Source organism: Chenopodium quinoa, unplaced genomic scaffold, assembly GCF_001683475.1.
Source record: "Chenopodium quinoa cultivar QQ74 unplaced genomic scaffold, ASM168347v1, whole genome shotgun sequence".
Classification (NCBI taxonomy): Eukaryota; Viridiplantae; Streptophyta; class Magnoliopsida; order Caryophyllales; family Amaranthaceae; genus Chenopodium; species Chenopodium quinoa.
The window spans coordinates 453,023-474,544 of NW_018745311.1; the positions used below are offsets into that span (position 1 = coordinate 453,023).

The window sequence follows — 21,522 nt, forward strand, 5'->3', positions numbered from 1 at the left end:
GACTTGCCCTCAAGCCAAGCCAGCCGTTGTTCGAAGGTGTATTCGAGATTATCTTCCATCACTGGCGTGCTACTTGAACACGAGTTTAAGCAACGATGCAGCGTTGGCTCTGATACCAACTGTCACGGTCCGAGTGGTTTGACACCGGATCGTGCGGCGCACTCTTATCTTTTAGAAACAAGAACGCAAGCCTAGAGTGAGAGAGGTTCGTGGGCACACAGCAACACGGACCAAAGGTATCTCAATGAGGCAATCGTTAGTAACGAGTGCAGGGTCGGGGCTTGTGACGACCGATACTTCGAAGCGGGCACAAGCGGAACCGACAAGGATGTAGGCGTCTTTGAGAGTCTCTTGGTTTGGTGGGGAGCTTTAAAACAAGGCAAGCACAATATCTATAAAGGCTTAAATCAACACACAAGTCTTAAAGCAAGGCAACCCGAATAGGAGCTTTTTCATTCATTCAACTATCGCTCCATATAGAGCTTTATATTGCTTACATGGAGAAATACTAGTGAACAGTGAAATGACAGTAACACAATAATCTCCTCTAGCGCCTAAACTACTTACACGAAACTAAATAAAGACATAAGAAAGCAAAATACAGATGAAAGAGGTCCTAAAACATAGGCTAGTCTCATTCGATACAGCAAAGACAAAAATGGCGTTAGTTGGAGTGAAGCAACTGAGTCTATCTTTTCCTATTTTTGGGTGTTCCTCCAATCCCAGAATGCCCGCCATTTCTCCAAATAATCTCCCTTCTTCATCTTCCACCTATTCCCCTTTTCAATTCCAGAATATTCAAGTCCTAAAAACCAGAAACCCAAAATGGTTTACTTCAAGAATCCATTGTTCTGCAAATTCTGGCCCAATTACTCAGGTTTCGGATTTTTTTTATTTTTAATTACCTCAATTTCTCGTTCTGGGTATTTTTTTTTTTTACTTTTTTTTTTTAAAAAAATTTGATTTTCATGGGTGTTGAAATTATTTGCAGAAAAATGCAATTGTGAAGGAGAGAAGCGTTTCTGTCATCCTTCTTGCTGGTGGCAAAGGCAAGAGAATGGGCGTATGCATTTCTCCTACATTTTCTATTAATATATATTTATTTGTTAATTTTAAATAAATAATTGTAATTATTATTATTACTGTTTACTATATCTGTGTGACCAACATTAGAGTTGTTGGAACCTTTGCAAACATTTTAAGTCCACAATTAATGTGTTACCCTAAAAGTTTTCAATTCTTGTATCAATTTCTGTATATGATTATACGTTATGATCAGGCTATGAAGGACATCACGAATTTACAAAGAAATATTACCAATTAGTCAATGCCTATATACATGATGAATTACTACTCAATTTAGGGGTTTGTTACTGCTAATTAGGAGCAAGTGTGTGTCTGTAACACGTGGTTTGTCTGTTGACTCGTGAATTATTGACAAAAGTAATAAAACTCTGATAGGAAGGCCGTGGAATGTGCACATGATTACCTTAGACATTGCCAGGATAAGGCTTTTATTGGTGAATGGTTAGCTATGAGTATGATGATGATGAATGAGATGCCTTTACTCGTCCTCAATTCAAATGTTCATTATGTGCTGTATGCTTACTTGTTTTTTTTATTTTTTTTATTTTTATTTTGTTTTTAACTGCTTATCTTGTATAAATATGTGTTAAAATTTGTATTTCTTGGTTCTTTACTATGTGCCTTTTTCAGCTATCATTCTTACACTTCTACTGTTATTTTTTCCTTTGCAACAGTCAGACATGCCGAAGCAGTACCTCCCACTCCTGGGCCAGCCTATTGCATTGTATAGGTATATAAAAACACAATGGACAAGATCTGGTGCCTATTACCCATTGGTTTTTATTTGTGTATCACGAGAATGATGAGATATACTGGAGCATTTACTGTCAAACAATAAAGGATAACGTTTAATGTCTACTACATCTGGGTGTTTATATGTCATCTACTCATCATTTTACCTCTTAATATGGTTTGGTTAATCTCTTGGAGAGTTCTGTTGAATGTTAATAAATGTGACCTTAAGTTTGATAGTTCACTTTCAGAATGAGGATTTTTTTCCTGGTTCCTGTATTGTAGTGTTGTGCTTGTGTGAGGTTATGCAACGAGTGCTACAGTTATCCTCTATTGCTTTTTCAGGACCTAACATTTGCTTAGGTTGTCCTATAGCTGTCACTTTTTGTAAACTTAGCTGGTTTACGGTTGTCAAGTTTTGTTCTACATTTGATTAGGTAGTGGATGCTGTTGATTAGTATGGTATTGTACTCCAACATTACTATGGCAATGATGTACCGATATACTTTGTGATGTTTGTAACAAGTTTGCTGGTTGGAGTGTTGGACATATAAATGTAGTAAGAAACCTATGAAAAGAAGAGTAAGGTTGTCATAGGGAGGTTTTGGTCATCATGGTACAATCTTATCAGCAGGGCTAGGGTTGGATATAACTGCTGGAAAGTGTGTGTGTGTGTTGGGGGAAGGGGGGTGGGGGGAGGTTCTGAATGAAGGATAATTGAGGTGGAATGTGACGTTCAGACATCTTATTCGTTGCAAGGGTATGTGATTTTGAGGGTCCTGGAATATATTTCCCCTTTCTATAGTTTATATATATATTTTTGTGAATCATTTATTCAGATCACATGAATATAAACTGTTATTTTACTTTGTGTCTTCTATCTTCTAAACATTATGCTAACAGAAATGATAAATTCTTGTGGCAGAAGTGCTCTTTGAAACTCCCTAATTTGTCAATGTAGAATGTATGAAGGAATAAAAAAATAAAAATATCAATGTAGAATATGTGATCCAACTTTCTTTTCTTTTTTGCCTCATTTACTAGCAATAATTTTATAATTGTGCATCTGTGTGTAGTTAACTAATGTACTTGCATTTTTTCAGCTTGTATACTTTTTCACAAATGGTTGAAGTGAAAGAAATTGTTGTAGTTTGTGATTCATCTTACAAAGACATTTTTGAAGGTCCAATTGCATATTCCTAACCTATCTTTTCCCTGCATTTTGTTGTTATAGTAGAGGATAGGTAAGAAAAGTTTTTCTTTCTTTCAGACACCAAGGACAAGATACATGTAGATCTCAGATTTACTGAACCTGGGAAGGAAAGACAAGACTCTGTTTACAGTGGACTTCAGGTGCAAAATAATAAATCTTAATTTATTGTCATTTTTACATTTTGTAGCACATTTTCACATGCTCTTTTTACTTCTACTTTTTTCCGTTTCTTCTACGATTATGTGGCTAAAGATGATTGAAGTGTTTAAGTGGGCATTGAAGTATCGGATAAGGATTTCATACATTTGTTGAATTGTGAGAGCTCTCATAGCAGAAATGTGACATCTACTAAATAATTTGAAATTGATCTCTCACAAATAAATACTCATTTTAGGGAAGATAAACAAATTAGCCACTATGAGGCGACGAGATAACGACACTTGGCGTTCTAACTTTTCGCCAAGTGTCGCGCCACGTAGGATAGAGTTATATAGAATTCAATTTGTAGGATAAAAAAGTAAATTTAGAATTCTATTTTCAATCAAATTTGGATAGAATTTTAGGATAAAATTGTTAATTTAGAGTTTTATTTTCGATAAAGTACCAATATTTCATATGTACAAATTAAATTATAATTTTATTAAAAAAAAAATTATAACACTCATAAATTATCATATAAATTTATTTTTGTATCATAGTATTTTTTTGGAGCGAAGGAATTAGCTCAAAATGCACCACATCCATTATTTATAATATATTCTAATCAATTAAAACAATATATTTTACAATCTAATATAATTTTATTACTGTATGTAGACCTGTCAATCGTAAAAAAACTTTCTTTGATTAAAGTCTTATGATGTGAATTATATTGAACTAAATTACAACACTTGGGCATCTAGATATTATAATAACTCAAAAGCTAATGAAACAATGGTTCACATCAATACTAATATTTTAAAACAGGAAGTTAGAAGAGGTGCTAATCCTGTTTAATATATATATATATATATATATATATATATATATATATATATATATATATATATATATATATACTACCTCTGTTTTATAAAATCTGCAACAAAGAGGCATTCACATTTCCCAAGGCAAAATTTGGTAAAAGTGTATTAGCAAATTAGCAAAAATAAGGGTAGGTTAAAGGTAAAAAAAAATTAGGATGTTATGATTAAGCCACCTCTGCCCCCACCAAGCCACCCACCAGAATGCCCACCCCAACACCCAAAATGGCCACCCTACCACCGCCAACCATGGTATAAAAACAAGGCCGCGACGTCTTGGTTTGGCCGTTTTGTAAAGGAAATTCAATTAACCTAACCGAGATTGTCCGCATCAACAAGGGGTATTAAAAAACCCCGTGATTTTGTCCGAATCAAACATTTTAACCCTAAATCACCCCGCATTGAAAGTTACATCTATTATTTCACACAAAAGTTACTTTCTATTTAAAGATATAGTGAAAGATTCCCCCATGTCTCCCCACTAATGGCTCAAATCTTTTATTATGCCCCCATATCACCTCACTAATGGCTCTAATCCTCTACTATCTTGAAATCAAATTTGCATCGAGACAACTGTGACATGGTCCGCGATCAACGCATCATAAGCATTCCCGCGACACCACAACCATTCCTGTGATCGTAACCGAAACCGCATTTTCGAACCATGCCGCCAACATCCACATTCTCCAATCTCCACCACTAACATCACCTTCGACCACCCTACCACCGCCAACACCCACATACTCCAGCAGCAGGACCACCGCACAACCACTGCGCAACCACCTTCTCACGCACCACCACAAGATCTAAAACCACTAAAAACCCACTGTGCGTTCTCACCCACCACCACCAACATCAGAAATCCCCACGCACCATAATCACCAAAAACCCCACCCCACCTAACTCGCAGCCACCAACACTTACCCACCACGAAGATACCCCACACCCACCCTGTAACCACGATCTTTTCACCATTTTTGTTTTAGATATGAGATTTCAATGAGGAGCAGCGGCGACTTTGACAAGGGAAGCAAGAAGCCCAAGCGCCGACGACGATTGTCACGAGTAAGGGACGACGACTGCCACGAGTAAGAGGCGGCGACTGGACCGAGTGAGAGGTGGCGACTAGATCTGAGCGGTGGTGATGGAGTGTGTTGCTAGTGGCTGAGAGGGAGGAGAGAGAAAAGTGTGTTGTCGGTGGTGGCTGAGAAGGAGGAGAGAGAGATGTTGGTGGTGGATGTGGGTTTATGAGGGAGGAGAGAGAATATGGGTTAGGGTATTAATTGTGAATAAATTAATTTTGGTTAATAAGTTAATAAGTAGTTTATTGAAGTTAAGTAAGGGTATGTTGGTAAATTCACACAAAAATATTTACTATATTAGGAAAGTTTTTTTTGTTGCACATAATGTGTAGTTTTCGTTTTGGGAAATTGTTGAAGATTTTATGAAACGGAGGTAATATATATATATATATATATATATATATATATATATATATATATAACATCTCTTCTATTCCAATTCTCATTATGTTAAAAAATCATGCCTTTTCAAAGTATAGTTTTTTTTTTTTATTATTTTTTTTATTTTAACCCTATCCAACAAAAATAAACTAAAATAAATCTTCTCTTCTATCTTAAACGCTTTAAATTTCAATTCTACAAAAAGAAGTCACTTGTGCCTCTTGGTTCACTTTTAAATATAAGAATGTTAAAAATTAGTTTATTTTCACCCTCACTATTTTCCTCTTTGTTTCTTCCTTCTCTCTATTGTTCCTCTTTTTTTTTACCCTCAATCTATAATTTTAATTGTTTTATTTTAAGTAAAATAAGCAATTGATGTCAATATGTACATCAAATACAAGATGAAATGGTGGTCTTGCATTCAAAGAAGCATTGATAAGTAAATTTTCTCAACTTTGTATACAATTTATTTTAATCTTTTATTTTTCAAATTTGGTCCATAATTAGTTTTTTGTCTTTAAATTTGATTATTTTATGTTTAATTATTTTATAACGAATCCTCCTTTATATATTCTTCTAAATTGTATTAATTTGTGTTTTGGAACAAAAGGTTTGTATAAGTATTTTGTAAAACAAAAGGTTTATATAATTTTTTTCCCTTTTAAGTATCTAAATTTTTTTAAAATTTATTTTTGATGTACAATATTTTTAATTTTGTTACTCAAATTGCCTGTACATTAACATCGTGGTTTTTATTTATATTTCATATTTTGTTTACAATTTGTTCACAAAATGCTTTTTTTTTTCTTTTTTTTTTTTGATAATGATTTTTGTGTTTAGTTAATTTTTAAAGCAAATTTTTGTTTAGAATTTTGTAGGGATCTTTTTAAAAAATTTGTAATTTTATTTATTTATTTATTTTAACGTGTTCAAAGTTAGATTGTAGTTTTTCTTTCAAAAAAAAAAGTTAGATTGTAGTTTTTATTTTTTTAAATTAATTTTCGTTTTATGCTTTCATATTTATTTAAAAACACTTTTTAATTTTAATTTTGATTATTTTTTACTAAGTTGTTTCTGAGTTTTTTTTTATTTTTATCTTTTTTCTATGATTTAAACGAATTGTACAATAGAATCTCATCTAGCTTTTGAAAAAGATCATATATATATATATTTTTTTTTTTTTATTTTAAATGTTTTAAGATTTGCAATTTGTGTTTTATTTCAATTCTCAATTTCTTCTATAACTTCGTTTCGCCTCTTGAAAATCTAGATTAATGTATTTGTGAAGAGATTGCATCTCTTCCTCCATAGCAACCAACTCACTCTCCATATCCTTGTCTTTGATAGCTTGTTTGAAGGTAACTGACTCATGATCCTCCATAGAGAGTGCTTATTCTACTAAGTTTACGTGCTAGGTCTTGAACTGATTTATAATTCCTCTTTGGTCTAGTGGATGCCAAAGAATCTTGGTGTTGTAATAAATGTGCATTTTCGTGCTGAGATCAAGATCATCCTCCTCCTTATCTTGAGTAACACCAGGATGCTATCTCCACCACTTAGTATTTGAAGTCATTCCAACATCACCATCATTAGGCACCATAACTTTAGATAAAGCTACCAGAGTTTTTCATAAAAGGTCACATCCTTGCTGATAACAATTTTAGAATCCTCTACACTCCAAAGACGATATCCTTAAACCCCTTTTGTATACCCTGTTTGGATACCTAAAAAAGTTTGCTTTCTTGGCTTTTTCATCAAGTTTGTCATCCTTATCATGACAATAAGTTGTGCACGCAAAGTATCCCGTAGTCTGACCACACCTATAAGGCGTGTCATTATCTAATAAAAATATGGGGATCGATTTACTATTTAACAAGTTGTTGCAATCGAACTCCTCACCATTCTTTGCCTAACCTAGAATTAGAGCGCAAACATGTTGCCTTCTCAAGTAGTGTACATTGTGGTGTGTCTCTAAGTGTCTAGTGTCTCACAAATCCTTCCTTTTCACAAAACTCCTTGAAACAGGGTATAAAACCTCGGTCGTTATGTCGCGAAACAGCCAAGAACCCGAGATGTAACATAGTTTTGAAGAGAAAATAAGTCACATCTAACGTTACTCACACAATTTCGAACATAAAACCCCAAACTTTAAGTTCTTTACCGCTTTTCCAGCAAGGATTTCCGGCTCCTCCATGAAAGTCGACCACTTTTTCTAAGTTAGACTGTTTTTTTCTAAATAAAAGGTTTTTTTTTTTTAAATAAATGCATGATAGCTAGAAGATTTTTGTAAATCCTTATACTTTGACTAAACCCATTACCTCACCCTACCCCAGCTCTTTAATTTTGTCTTCTTTTTTCTTTCCCAAGTGACTCGTTTTTCAATTAATAACTAAATCTAGTAGTCTTCTAGCTCACAATTAGAGTTTTAATTTTAAAATATACATAATTCCATACTTAGTAAATAAAAAGAGTCTCCATTTTTTAATGAAAAGGGTTATAAAAGGCTACTTCATTCCGTATTTTGTACTCATATAAGAATATAAATTTTCTAAAAATTATGAGAAAATCAATATAAAAAACATAGAATAAAATAAAATTCTTCTGCGATAACCGTGATGCAATCCGCGATCAACGCATCAATTCTGTTATCGAATTACCGCAACCGTTTTTGCGATAACGATCAAAACCGCATTTTCGAACCTTGCCTTGAAAGCTCCCTTTATGTATTCAGTACCATTATCAGACCATACAATATTTAGCTTTCGACCTTCTGTTCTCACTATTGCTCTCCATCGCCGGGAAATGTCGAATACCTTAATCTTATGCTTAAGAAAATAAATCCAAGCATATCTAGAATTATAATCAACAAATGTAACAAAGTACGTAGAACCACCCATGGAAGCAAGTCAAACTTAAACATCTGTATGCGCATAGTTTAGAAACCCTGTACTTTTATGCTTGCTTGTAGAGAACTTCATCTTGGGTGCTTTTCCATACACACAATGCTCACAAAATTCCTTTCTTGTGGCTTCTTCATGTTCTTTAACAAACCTTTGTCTCTAAGCAATGATAGACCCTTTGCCGACATATGCCCAAGGCGCATGTGCTATATTCTCATGCATTTTATTTGTTCTTTACTTCCATCGATTCTAAAGGCTAATCATGTGTAGCAGTTATCCCCAAAAGAGGATAAAGATTACCATGATGAATCCCCTTCATCCTACCCAGAAACAATGAACAACTTTAAATCTTAATTATCCAAGACTATTTTGCATCCATTTTTCTCTCATAAACCAAGAGAAATAAGGTTCTTTCGCAAATGTGGGATATGTCGCACAACCTTAACGCTTTGTTTGGATAGCAAAGAAGGAAGGAAAAGAAAGGGAGGGAAAATGGAGGAAGGGAAGGGAAAAGAAAGGGAGGGGGAGGTGAGCTCCATTTTCCCTCCAAATCTCTCCAATTTTGGAGAGATTATGGTTATTATAGAGAAGGGGAAAATGGATCCCTCCCTCTACTTCCCCTTCCTTCCCCCAATCTTTTACCCAAACAAGAGATTTTGTCCCCCTCCATTTCTCTTCTCTTCTTTTCCTTCCATTTCTTCCTATCCAAACAAAGTGTAAATGTTATTATTGTTACATCATGCATCTTGACTTGGATAGTACCTAACCCGATTGTTTTGCTACCATGATCGTTTCTCATCAAACCAATGCCACCATCCTGTCACTGTTTGGGCGCATACGGTGTGATGCTCTTGAAACAATCATCCATTTACCACATATTTCATTGCATAATAATTATCCTCGTTGTGGAATAATATGGTTATAATAAACAAACTAATTAATCCTCTAATTTAAGCATTATACGTAAATGTGAAAAGAGAAGAAAAGTTGTAGGAGGGAAAAGAGGAAATGATTGCAGAATAGTCGAAAGAAAAATATATATGTTCTAGTGTTTTGTTTAGTAAAAGAATCTAAGCCATTCTTTATGTAGAGCGAATAAGATGTTATAAATTGTTTAGGTTGTAATGTAGTTATTAATCATCATTCACGTCAGAAAAGGTTAGGATACAATTCTAAGATTGTTTAATATCGTACAATTTTTATTTCCTACACAGTGGTTGTTGTATATCCCCAACACATTTTTTTATTTGTGAGATATCGGCTTTATACTATCTAGTTGAAGCCACCTTTTCACCGTGAGAGTTGTAACAATTGATATCGAAGCCAATGTCAAAATCTTAAGTGGTAAAATTTTATAATTTGGAAAATAAATATAATGACATCGACTAGTGGAACGGTACAATCAAGCAATTAAATGGGAAAAATGTTTTTTTTTTCCTATTGGGGGATACAAATGAAAAATTTGCTTGGATCTTAAAAATTGCACAAGATATTCACGGGAACAAGTACATGAGCATATGAAGGATGAGGATTGGGAATTGTTATATCTTAAAGCACGTGCAACCATAATCTTGCACCTTGAGAGGGATGTTGCATTCTTAGTAAATGGAGAAGCAACGACCTCTGGTCAAAGTTAGAGACAAACTTTATGATGAAAGCTCTAACAAATCGGATGTACTTAAAATCCAAATTGTATAAATGTAAGATGGAAGAAAGCAAGATGCAAGATTGAGTATATCAATAAGTATAATAGGATTATATCATACTTAAAGATATAGTTGTGAAGACAGATGAGGAAGACTAAGCACTCATGCTATCACTTTCATTACCAAAGTCCTATGAAAATCGGGTTTAAACATTAATGCTTGTGGGTGATACACTAAACTTGGATAATACTAGAATGTTGCTTTTAGCGGATGATCTTTAAAAGGTTGTTGTAAGTGGAATGATGTTTATTAATGGAAGAGAATATAATGAACACGCTAAGGGATTGTTTTAATCATTCCTATCCCTGAACTTGTTTGTTGTATTCTCTTCTATTACTAGACATCATTCCACTTGTTAAATACTCTCATCCATGGTTAGAGTATCACCCTAAAGCATTTATGTTTGAACTAGATTTTCACATGATTTTGGTAATGAAAGTAATAGCATGAGTGCTTGGTCTTCCTCATCTACCTTCACATCTATATCTTTTAAATCTAATATAATCCTATCAAACTTATTTATGTACTTCCAGATTGAGTTGCCTTTTTCTGTCTTGCATGTCTACAATTTGGATTTTAAGTACATTCTGTTTGTTAGAATTTTCATCATGAAATTTGTCTCTAACTTTTCCACATGTCAGCGGCCGTTGCTTCTTCTTTTACCAAGAATGCAACATCCTTCTCAAGGCACAAGATTATGGCCGCTCGTGCTTCAAGATCTAACTCTTCCCAATCCTCATCCTTCATGTCCTCGGTTTTTTCCCGTTCATGTCTTGTGAAACTTTTGTGATATAAGAAAAGTTATTCATTAGCATCGTCCAATAAGAAAAATCATTTTTCCAATTGAATTTAGGAAAACTGGAAACTAATAATCCCACCTTTGAGTTTTCTGCTCAAAACAATCCTACCTTTTCGAAATCCCAAAATAATCCCACCTTTATCCCCTATTTGCTCAAAATGATCCCTTTTACACATAACCTGTTTCACCCGTTAATAATTTTATTTCTTAAGCTCTCCTCCCTAACCTCTTCAATGGCAGCTCCACCATTATCACCACCCCCTCCATATCCACCACCACACCACCATCTGACCCAATCTTGCAAGCAGCCCTTCCACCCGATTCCGCCTAGTCCACCACCTAACCCACCTAACCCCACCTAGTCCACCACCTGACCCATCGAACCCCGCCTAGTCCAGCAGCCCTCCCATTCGACCCCGAAACACCGGAATTATACCCGACCTCAGACCTTCATTGTCGGAAAATCCTACCTGACCCTCGCAATAAATCTTGGACACTAATTGGGTCTTCCATTTAAAGCACCATGCAATTGTTGAATATTCTTCTTCTTTTTTTTTTTCTTGCTATTATTATTATTGCAATTGTTATTGTTGTTGTCACTCTTTCTTTTGGGTTTATGACATTTGAGATGGTCTACAGACTCTACAATTGTGGAGTTTAAGTGGTTTGATGAAATTGCAAATAACCATTTACAAGTTTGAATGGTCTGGGTCTGAAATTGCAAATTGCAATTGGTGGAGTTTGACTGGTTTGGAATTGTGGCTCAGGTGGGATTTTCTGATTGAGGGGTATGGTTGGGAGTACTCTGTGTTAGGCTCCACCAAGGGGAGGTAGTCCGGTAGGGAGGTACTTGGGGAAGAGGGAAGAAGACGGGTTTTTTTTTTTTTTAATTAATCTTACTTTTTTTTAAAAAAAAAAAAACCAATCATAAGGTGACACGTGGCAAGTCACCTTTTAAAACAGGTTACTAATTTTACAAACTGGTAAATGGCTTGTTTTAAGCAGATGGGGGTTAAAGGTGTAATTGTTTTGGGATTTCGAATAGGTAGGATTGTTTTGAGCAGAATATCCAAAGGTGGGATTATTAGTTTCCATTTTTCCTTGAATTTTTCAATTTCATATTTCCCTAGTAGATGCTATTATAGTTATTTTAAAAATCAAAAAATTTTACCACTTAAGATTTTGACATTGTCTTTGAATCTTTGATACCAATTTTTAGTGCTCTCCAGCAGAAATGTGGCATCTACTAAATAATATGAAATTGATATCTCACAAATAAATAAATTTTGTGGATAAACAAACTACCACTATGAAGGAAATAATATATATAACGTAAGAAAAGACTTTCTATATTAAACTCTTATGAAGTGAATTGTATTGAACTAGATTACAACACTAAGCTTCTAGATAATTATAATCCCTTAAAAGCTAATGAAACAATGGTTCTCATTGTTTCTATAACAACCAGTAATTTAGTTTCCTACAATTAGCCCTCTCCTTAACAATAGAAAATACCTTTTGTTTTCTCCTTATATTTTTCTTATCCTTTTACATTTCTCACATCTAGTGTCTAGTGTCTGACACAACTATGGAAGACTAAATGAAGAATCGAAGTAACATAGCCTGCAGTATCAGAAAACTAACCTAAAGTTCACTTGTAAATGCAGTTCAAAATTGATGAATATGTGATTATCATTGTTCTCATTTGATCCTATATATAAGGGACACAACAATGGGGGGAGCCAATAGTTGCATCTTACGTTAATCCTTAAAATATTTCATGGTTAGAGTACTTTGTGTAGCACTAAAGCATGTCCTCCCCCTCACTCGTTGTAGGTAAAAGTATGAGAAATATGTAGGGGACAATAAAAATGTGATTTGATGCAACTCAGCATACGGAGTACTAGCTTGGGATTTATACTGAATAACTTAGTTTATGCTTTATAGTTTGGTAAAGATTATTATTTCTTGTAAATGGAGCTGTTGACAAATCTTGGGTAGACTAATACTAATCCTTCAGTGCAGGCCATTGATTCTGATGCTGAACTTGTATGCATCCATGATTCTGCTAGGCCTTTGGTGTATTCTCAAGATGTAGAGAAGGTAGTTTTCTGTTATTGGGCTATATATAACTAGCTTTCTGAAAAATAAATTTGATTATTATTTGAAAGGTTGGTCTCCATCAGTTGCCTACGTACTTGTCATCATTGCCCAATCAGGCCACTTTTGATTATATATATTCTAAGGAACTCATAGGAGTTTAATGGCCACATATAATACATTAATACCTAAAATAACACTTTTGTTTAAAAAAACAAGATTGTTTATAATGCCATATATGGAGATGTGAAACTAACTAAAAATGTTGATGAACTAGTTAACTAAATTAATTAGTTAAAAAATAAATAAATATATAATGCTAGAATTGTATGTAGCAGAAAATTTTTCCCTACCTTTTAAAAAGTTTGAGATAACTCTTATAAATAGTGTTTTGACAATTTTATCCTCTAGAATATTTATATACTTATTCTCACTCATTAATGTTGATTGCATATTATTTTAACTGTGATGAATAGTGTGTAGACATTTATACCCCTAAAAATATTTGTATGTATATTCTCTAACTAATGCTGTCAACAACTTTGTGACATAAGGTCAAATCGAAAAAGCTATGGTGCGCTTAGCTGCCCTATTAACTTTTAAATACATTTGGAGATAAATTAATTGTGACAGTTTGATCTTGAAAATCATGGGATCCTTGGTTTCTAATTGGAGGCTAATGTTGTTTGCACTTTGCAGTAGTAAGTCATTGAGGAGATTTTGATTTTGTAAGAAATCTCCCTATTGGGTTTTTTCTTCAGTTTGACCAAATGAACATACTTGCCTCTCTTTTTTTCATTTTTATATTCTTATTTGATGGTTGCGGGAGGTTAGATTTCTGCTGAGATACCTTTAATTGTTAAAATTTCTATATGTAGGTTCTTAAAGATGGCTGGCTGCATGGAGCAGCTGTACTAGGTGTGCCTGTCAAAGCTACAATCAAGGAGGTAAACTATAGCCTTGCTGGAAAATATCTGTAATGGTCATGACTTCAAATGATAGATTGAAATTTTGAAGATGAAAGTTAATTGAAAAAATGATAATTGATTATAGTGCTGATGTAATTCAATACTTAAATTTAACATGCAATTCCAGGGTCCAATACCTCCGAGTGGCTAGCTGGACATTCCCAACTACAAGCTATAGCAAAGAAAAATTCTTACTATTCTCCTCTATATATAGATAATCTGCTACCTTTACCTCTCTACTCCGACTACCTGGAAATTTATTTCCAAGCTACCTCATAACAAATTTTTATATGCATTCCTTATTTTCTCCCCACACCTAGATTAATCTATTACAGTACAAGTGAAATTTCAATGAACTCAGGATTGTCAAAATTTGATCATGCTATAAAATTGCTTTTTTTGCAGGTTACCTAATGATTATGTGACTAGCCTTTTCTTTTTATGCACGTCCTTGATAGAATCCACTGTATTTAAGCAAGAATGTTGTTTCAAATTTTTTCTCATCAGAACTAATAACCCTGGACTTTTTTTGTGCCTAGAACTATTCTTTGTTCTGTTTGCATTCTTTCTTGACATCCAGTGACTTTTCATAGTGATGTAAATAGCAGACAGTCTTAATTTAGAAGACCCTTTGATGATTCGAGTTATTACAGGTCACTTGCCTAATATTCCTTCAGTTCAGCAATCAATAACAGCAGATTTAACACACTCTTAACTGGTTGGTGAATTGTGATGATCAATTTCCTCTGATGTCCTGCAGGCAAGTAACAAGAGCTTTGTTGTGAAAACTCTGGATAGGAAAGCTCTTTGGGAAATGCAAACTCCTCAGGTACCAATACCATAGATTAAATTGAACATATAACTGGTAGCTAAAGAATTTTGCATCTATGCTTGTCTTCCTCTCGCTTATATATGCATCCTACATCTCCACCTCAGGTTATCAAGCCTGCATTACTAAAGGAAGGCTTTGATCTTGTGAATAGGTACTTTGTTTTACTCCTGTGGACTCATGTCATTTATCATATGAAATACCTACACTTCAATGACACTAGAAATTGTTCACAGCATAACTAAGTTTGAGCTTGAGAACTTTTTGGAAGATTTCACACAGAATTTGGTTGCCTAACAAAATTAAATACAAAATTAATGTCTAAACTTCTTGTCGCTTGTTGGAATTTATTGTGATTGTGGATTAAACTTTTTTTGTAATTTTTAAACTTATTTATTTTGTATGAACATAGTGGCTTACTGGAACATGATTTAACTTATCTCAACTTTTGTATGAAATAAGTCGAGCAGAAAAAGAAAAAAAAAATAAATAACCGAATGAATTTGTAGGCATTAGTTAATAAGACTAATATACAAACTTTGTTTATCAGCCTTCAAAAACAGGGAAAATCGCTGATATACAAGATATGCAAAGTTTGTATATCAGCCTTATTAACTTGAATATTTTCGCATCTTATTAGAGTAAAAGAAAAGAAGTTCAAGGTGCACCAGAAAAGAAGTTCAAGGTGCACCAGAAAATGACAGCTCCAATGAATTGGCTATTAATGATATTGCCTATGACATCTTTAGTGAGAATGCTGATTACGTATCTATTGTGGAACATCTTGGTCATCAAGTGTTAGTTACTCAGCTTTAGTTACTCATTAGTTTGAGGCTAGTAATGATATTTCCTATGACAACTTCTGTGAGAATTGAGAATGCAATCTATTCTAAATCGATTCATGATCCTCCATGATCAAAACATTTTGCTCAAAAATGTTCTGATTTATTAGTTCTCCACTAGACCTTTTTTGAAGAATTGATCGACTTTCATATGGCAGTAAGCCAGTAACTCGTTTCCTGTCTGACAAAATCATGTCTTATCGAAGATGATGATTTCTAGTCAAGCAACTTCTTTTATTTCTAAACTTCTATTATCATGGTGATAGATAAATTCATTGTTTCCTTAGCCATGCATTAGACAGAATTTGATAAAAGCTGGTGTTATATTGTTCAGAAAAGGACTTGAGGTTACTGATGACGTATCTATTGTGGAACATCTTGGTCATCCAGTGTTTATCACGGAAGGTTCTTATACCAACATCAAGGTATCAATTATTGTTTCTTTTCTCACATTTATAAATGATAGAAGCAAATGTGTTTCTCTGACCTATATATATTAATACTCCCTCTATTCTTTTTCGTTCCACACACTTTCCATTTTATGCCATTCTTTAATGTTTTACTCACTTTGCTTTATTTCACTTTGTACCATCTTACGGTTCAATCCCATAATAATTACACCTATTCATACTTTTTTTCTCTTACTTTATTCACCTTTTTCTTATTCAAACCCACTTTTTTACAATCTCTTTCTTACTTTATCCTACACTCACAAATATTCTTCAATAATTTCTTAAATTTTATACTTATAGTAAGTGAGTAGAACATAATAATGAAGTTAGTAAATAACGATTGTTGGACTTATAGTATAAGTGTATTCATGAAAATTCGGCTTATATATCCCTTTTTTTTTCTTTTCTATGCAGATAACAACCCCTAATGATCTACTACTTGCAGAGAGAATACTGAATCCAAGACCAAGCTCTTAAATATTATTTAATTGTCTTAATTAATATTCATCTTGAGCCTTCTTTAATCTCATGTCTTGGGGTCCTTTTCAAGTGTATCCTTGTCTTCCAATGCCAAAACGATAAAGGCTTTTGATATGGTGGTGATTGTTGATTTGTTTACATGCAAATTAATATGAGTACGCAATGGCCTAATTTTTTTTTATATATATATTTATTATTTTTACAAGGAAACGACTATTTTCTCTGTTCTTTTTCACTTGACTTGTTTTAATTAACACGTTTGCCAATGTAAAACTTAAACTATCAATGACTTTATTTCCCCATAAGTAAAATTTTATTTTATAATAGTATTTATTGAGATGAATTTAATAAGATCCCACATGAATATGTTATTATATGCATATAATTCACAAAATATGGTCAAATGATGAGTGGTGAATAGTGTAAAAGTCAAACGGATCAAGTAAAAAAGAATGAAGGAAGTATAACTTATTAAGGCTACCCATCAATGGGCGTACTCATTGGCCTGTTTTGTTGTCCATCTGCACTATTCTCCTTTAAAAGTCTTTGAATATTGAACATAGTTTACTCCCATTGTTTAAATTTGATACTCTTATTTTTGACTATTTATAATCAAAATATTACAACTTTGACCAAAAACTCACAATAATATGTTAATTCAATTTTATATTATTTGTAATGATTATATATTTTCTATCGACCATGGTATCCTTTGACACCAAAAGCTTAACCATAGTTGAACATAGATCTTGACCTTAGGTTGCAAACTTTTTACTTTGCATCATCGTGACTAAGTGCTACTTGGTTTATTTGGTGTTAACCACACACGTGTTTGTTCATTTTCTTTTTGGACTAACCTATGACCAAGGGTTTTTATTTCACATAGAATTTATTACAGACTTAAATCGAATAATATGTGGAAAAATCACAAAACTAGACCTAGAACTGTGCATCGTGTCATGGAAGATATGTGTAGACACCCAAATGTGTCTTCCCAAAACCAAACCCATTGATGAATACCTTTCATGTCATTTGATTATCGAACAAGGTGAAAGTGTGAAAAGTCTAGTAATGTGGATGTTTTTATTAAATATCTCTTTTTCTGTTTTCAAAAATGTTTCTTTTTTCACTAGATTTATGAAAATAGCCAGTTCAATTTGGTTTGGTCCATGATAAAGGTCCAATAATAGTTTAGTTGGATTAGGCTAAAAAGAGCTTTCCAACAACGATATATTATAAGCCCAATTCCAATGAATAAAGAAGAAGTTATGGATTAAATTAGATTTGACTCAAAATGATTTTACATGTGGCCTAATGATATAAAGGAGGGCCTATTAATTATTATTCCTAAAGTTATTAGGATTAATTTTAATTCTCTAGAAATATATAGAAGGTTCTTTTAATTCTACTGAGATTAGGATTGATAATTATTTTTTAAAGAGTTTTATTTTGAATAAAATATGTGATTTGTCACAAATATGATTAATCTACTTAACGCGGAAATAGCTGCTTAATCGTATTAAGAAGATGATTCTGTGTACAAAGCGCGTTTTCATTTTGACTTAGCGCAAGACGACAAAGCTGTCGCCTGGCGCTGCTCCTATCGCCTGGCGCTAAATCCTGTCGTTGGCGGTAGGAGGTATTTTTATTCTGAATATGACTTGATTTGATTCCGAGCTATTTTTTCTATAAATAGGGGTCGTATCTCCCCATTTTTCATCATTCTCAACCATCATCTCTCTCTCTCTCTATTCATTTTCTAAACCTTCCCTCTCACGAAATTGCTCATACGTTAGTTCTAGACACACCTAGCCAAGTTCGAAGTTGCCTTCACCCTAGACGTGAAAGGTTTATAATTTCTAAGGGTTTGGTCCCAAATCTCTATTTCAGTTATTTAATTTAATTTTTTATTATTTTCCTTGAAGTTACTAACGCGTGTATTTTGTTATTAGAAAGAGATACGAGGCATCCAAGTAAGTTGTTTTATTGATCTTTTGATATATAAATTATGCTTAGATTATTTGTTGATTCCTAGTTCATGTTAGGATGTTTTATTGCTTCCTAGTATCATGTTTAGGATTAACTAATATTTATGATATTATATATTATGATGCTTCCTATTTCTTTCCTAATATCATGTTAGTATCATGTTAAGGCTAAAGATTTGATTTTTATTGTTTAGTGACATGTCATGATTTGTTATTAATCTTGTTAGTATCATGCCTAGGATCTTGTTATTAATATTATGCTTTATTGTTAACATGGTTATTATGATGATGATTTATTATATTATGTTGCTTGATATTTATTATTGTTGTTGCTTGATCACGCCTTTTATGTATGCTTAAAGGGAATTTGTACTTGTAATCACGCTTAATAAGATAATTAATAATCTTGTTTAGGCTAATATGATTATAATTAAAGTGATCGCCAATAATAGATTTGTTTATGCATTAATATTCAACCAACATAGATTAAACAAGTTTAGGGGTTAACCTATTGATTGTATGTTAGTTAGAAAGCACACATGAATATGAGAAGAATAAAGTAGAGGCGGCCTATTTTTAGGGCAATAAGTTCAACCTCTTTTAGGTTGGATTTGTACCTCTATCCGCAAACTTCCAGTTATGGTTCCAGATCTATTGGAGTTAACGATCTCCTGGATCATTAAGGGGTTTAACCTTCACCCTGTGAACGTTTTACAAGTTCCTACAACTTTTTGGCGACTCTTTTACTCTAGATTCCTTCCCTTTGGACGCCACCATGCTTAAGTGTATGATCACAGTGGGGCTCAAGTGTGGGATGCTTGAAATATTCCCTATAATATGCCGCACCACGGTTTGCAGTGTCGTGGCACGGCGTTTTGTACCGTCTAATGGTATTCAGCACCGTGTCACGATAATTAGCACTGTGACACGGTGCCCAGGAAAAGTGCCCTGTAAGTCTTTCTTTTGGTTTTGTGCGTACTTATGTGGTTTGTAAGTCCGGTTTAGTGTCATAACATGCTTCCATAACCTCACTTAATCACTCACAAGTCATGTCAAGTTTACACACTTTTTTTTAGCCGTGCACCATTTCGTTTATGACCGTACATTAGGAGGGTCTTGCGTTTTCCATTTTTTTAGGGAGTAAGTCAGATGGAATCCTCCCATACATACATTTATTTTCTACAAAAAAAATTCAAAAAATTTCTTGCCTTTTTCCTTTTCCGGATAGGTCAAGGCTGAGTCTAGTCATTAAAGTTGTGGTTATTTTTAGTATCGCAACGCTTGGTCGAGCAGCAGAGGTAGATTGTTACAGTTCGAATCGTTACCTCAACAACCTCTTAAACTTAAGAGGTGTATGACAGGCTAAAGTCGTATCAGCCAATCAAAAGTAATTCCTAAATCCTCTAACTAATGTAGATAGGGAAGTAGGGTCGAATCCACAGGAAAACTAGTCTTTCTATTCCTAATTAATTATTATAATCTAAATTATTAAGTAACTAAATTATTATTGTAGCTAAGGAGAGTAAAGTAGGGAAGAGTAAGAATAGAGAAAATCAATGAATAAAAAACCTAGGGCATATGTTCACCAATAAATAATATTTCAGGGTAAAACATAGTAGTCAATCATCAATGCATCAAAACCAGATCATAAAAGGCTTTCGCTACGTATTACAATCACATAATTAATCTACCGGTATTAAATCTCATCTCTCGAATCTCGACTTAACCATTTATAAATTAACCTGCCTATTGAAACTAGGCTTAAATATCAATTCTCATCTCTCGAATCTTGAATCAATATTGCTAAACTCATACATAAAAGACCAGCGCTAATCTAGTTGCATAGCATTAAATCAATCAATAGGAAATTAATCAAGCATTGACAAACAACAATAATAAATTACACCTTCAAATTATTTATGGTTCTCCATAAACCCTAGAAAGGAAACTACTAGACATAATTGAACATAAACTAAATAAAGCAATTAAAGGAAACATGATAAAGAGCAAGAATTAAGAGAAAGAGAATAATAGTATTAAAGTAATAAGAAAACAAAATAATAAATCTTAATGTGAAAAATAGAGAAGAAAAGAAAACTAAACTAAAAGAAACTAAAAAAACTAAAACTAAGCTAATGACTTCCTAAGAAGTTACCTCCGTTAAACTACTACTCCTCCTTAAAAAAAGAAAAGCTAATGGGCCATCAATCCCACTAATAATAGAACTTTTATTAACTAAATCCTAGGTAAAGTCTAACAGCTAACCGCCTCACAAAAACTAAAGCTACTACTCCTCTGATTAATGAAAACCGCATATTCTTAGATGCATACTCATGTACCTAGAAATAGGTGTAACAACAACACAATATGAACATTAGCTTTTGAGAAAGTGAACATTAGCTTTCTTCTCCTCTATTTTTCTCCTTCGTTTTTTATTTTCTCTTTCCTCTGTTTTTTTTTTAATTTTCCCCTTTTTTACACTTTTTTGATTGAATTTATTTCTTACAACATGAAAGTAGTTATTAAGTATGAATTTTTGTGTGAATTTCGATTTTGTGCTTTAATTTCAATTGATTAAGGTTTATATGAATCTTTGAATTCAAAATTTTATACTTTTTTTTTTCTCCTTCCTTCTTTGATTCCTTTTTCCTCTATTTTTTTCTTCTATTTTCTTGTTTTTTCGATTTAACAATTGAATCTATTACTTACAATATGGAATTGGTTGTTTATCTGATTTTTTGAATTCAAATGAATAGAATGTTTTTAGCGTCGATCAATTTCATCTGATTTTCTGCATTTTTTTTTATCAATGAACATAATCATGCAAAATATGAACATATGCATAGGTTCCCTTAAATGTGAACATTAGTTTTTTAGAAAGTGAACATAGGCATAAAACATATGAACATATGCACTTCAGAAAGTAAACATAACAATTCAAA

At 33.2% G+C, this 21,522-nt stretch overlaps 1 protein-coding gene across 1 annotated transcript; it reads left to right on the forward strand.

Annotated features, from left to right (window-relative positions):
* Window positions 1–588: 588 nt before the first annotated feature.
* On the forward strand, window positions 589–16,797 carry LOC110712316 (2-C-methyl-D-erythritol 4-phosphate cytidylyltransferase, chloroplastic-like). The gene is made up of 11 exons (XM_021890770.1): window positions 589–877; window positions 992–1,063; window positions 1,761–1,816; window positions 2,922–3,001; window positions 3,089–3,171; window positions 12,947–13,024; window positions 13,900–13,968; window positions 14,750–14,818; window positions 14,926–14,972; window positions 15,995–16,085; window positions 16,527–16,797. The coding sequence occupies exons 1-11, from the start codon at window positions 605–607 to the stop codon at window positions 16,587–16,589; spliced, it is 981 nt and encodes a 326-aa protein (XP_021746462.1). The 5' UTR covers window positions 589–604; the 3' UTR covers window positions 16,590–16,797.
* The last annotated feature ends 4,725 nt before the right edge of the window (window positions 16,798–21,522 follow it).

Bases quoted from the DNA above. Each gene is read 5' to 3' on its own strand.
- LOC110712316 (XM_021890770.1), top strand. From the start codon at position 605: ATGAAAGAGGTCCTAAAACATAGGCTAGTCTCATTCGATACAGCAAAG. The intron at 3,172-12,946 runs GTGCAAAATAAT...CCTTCAGTGCAG, and splicing joins CTGTTTACAGTGGACTTCAG to GCCATTGATTCTGATGCTGA. The intron at 13,969-14,749 runs GTAAACTATAGC...GATGTCCTGCAG, and splicing joins TCAAAGCTACAATCAAGGAG to GCAAGTAACAAGAGCTTTGT.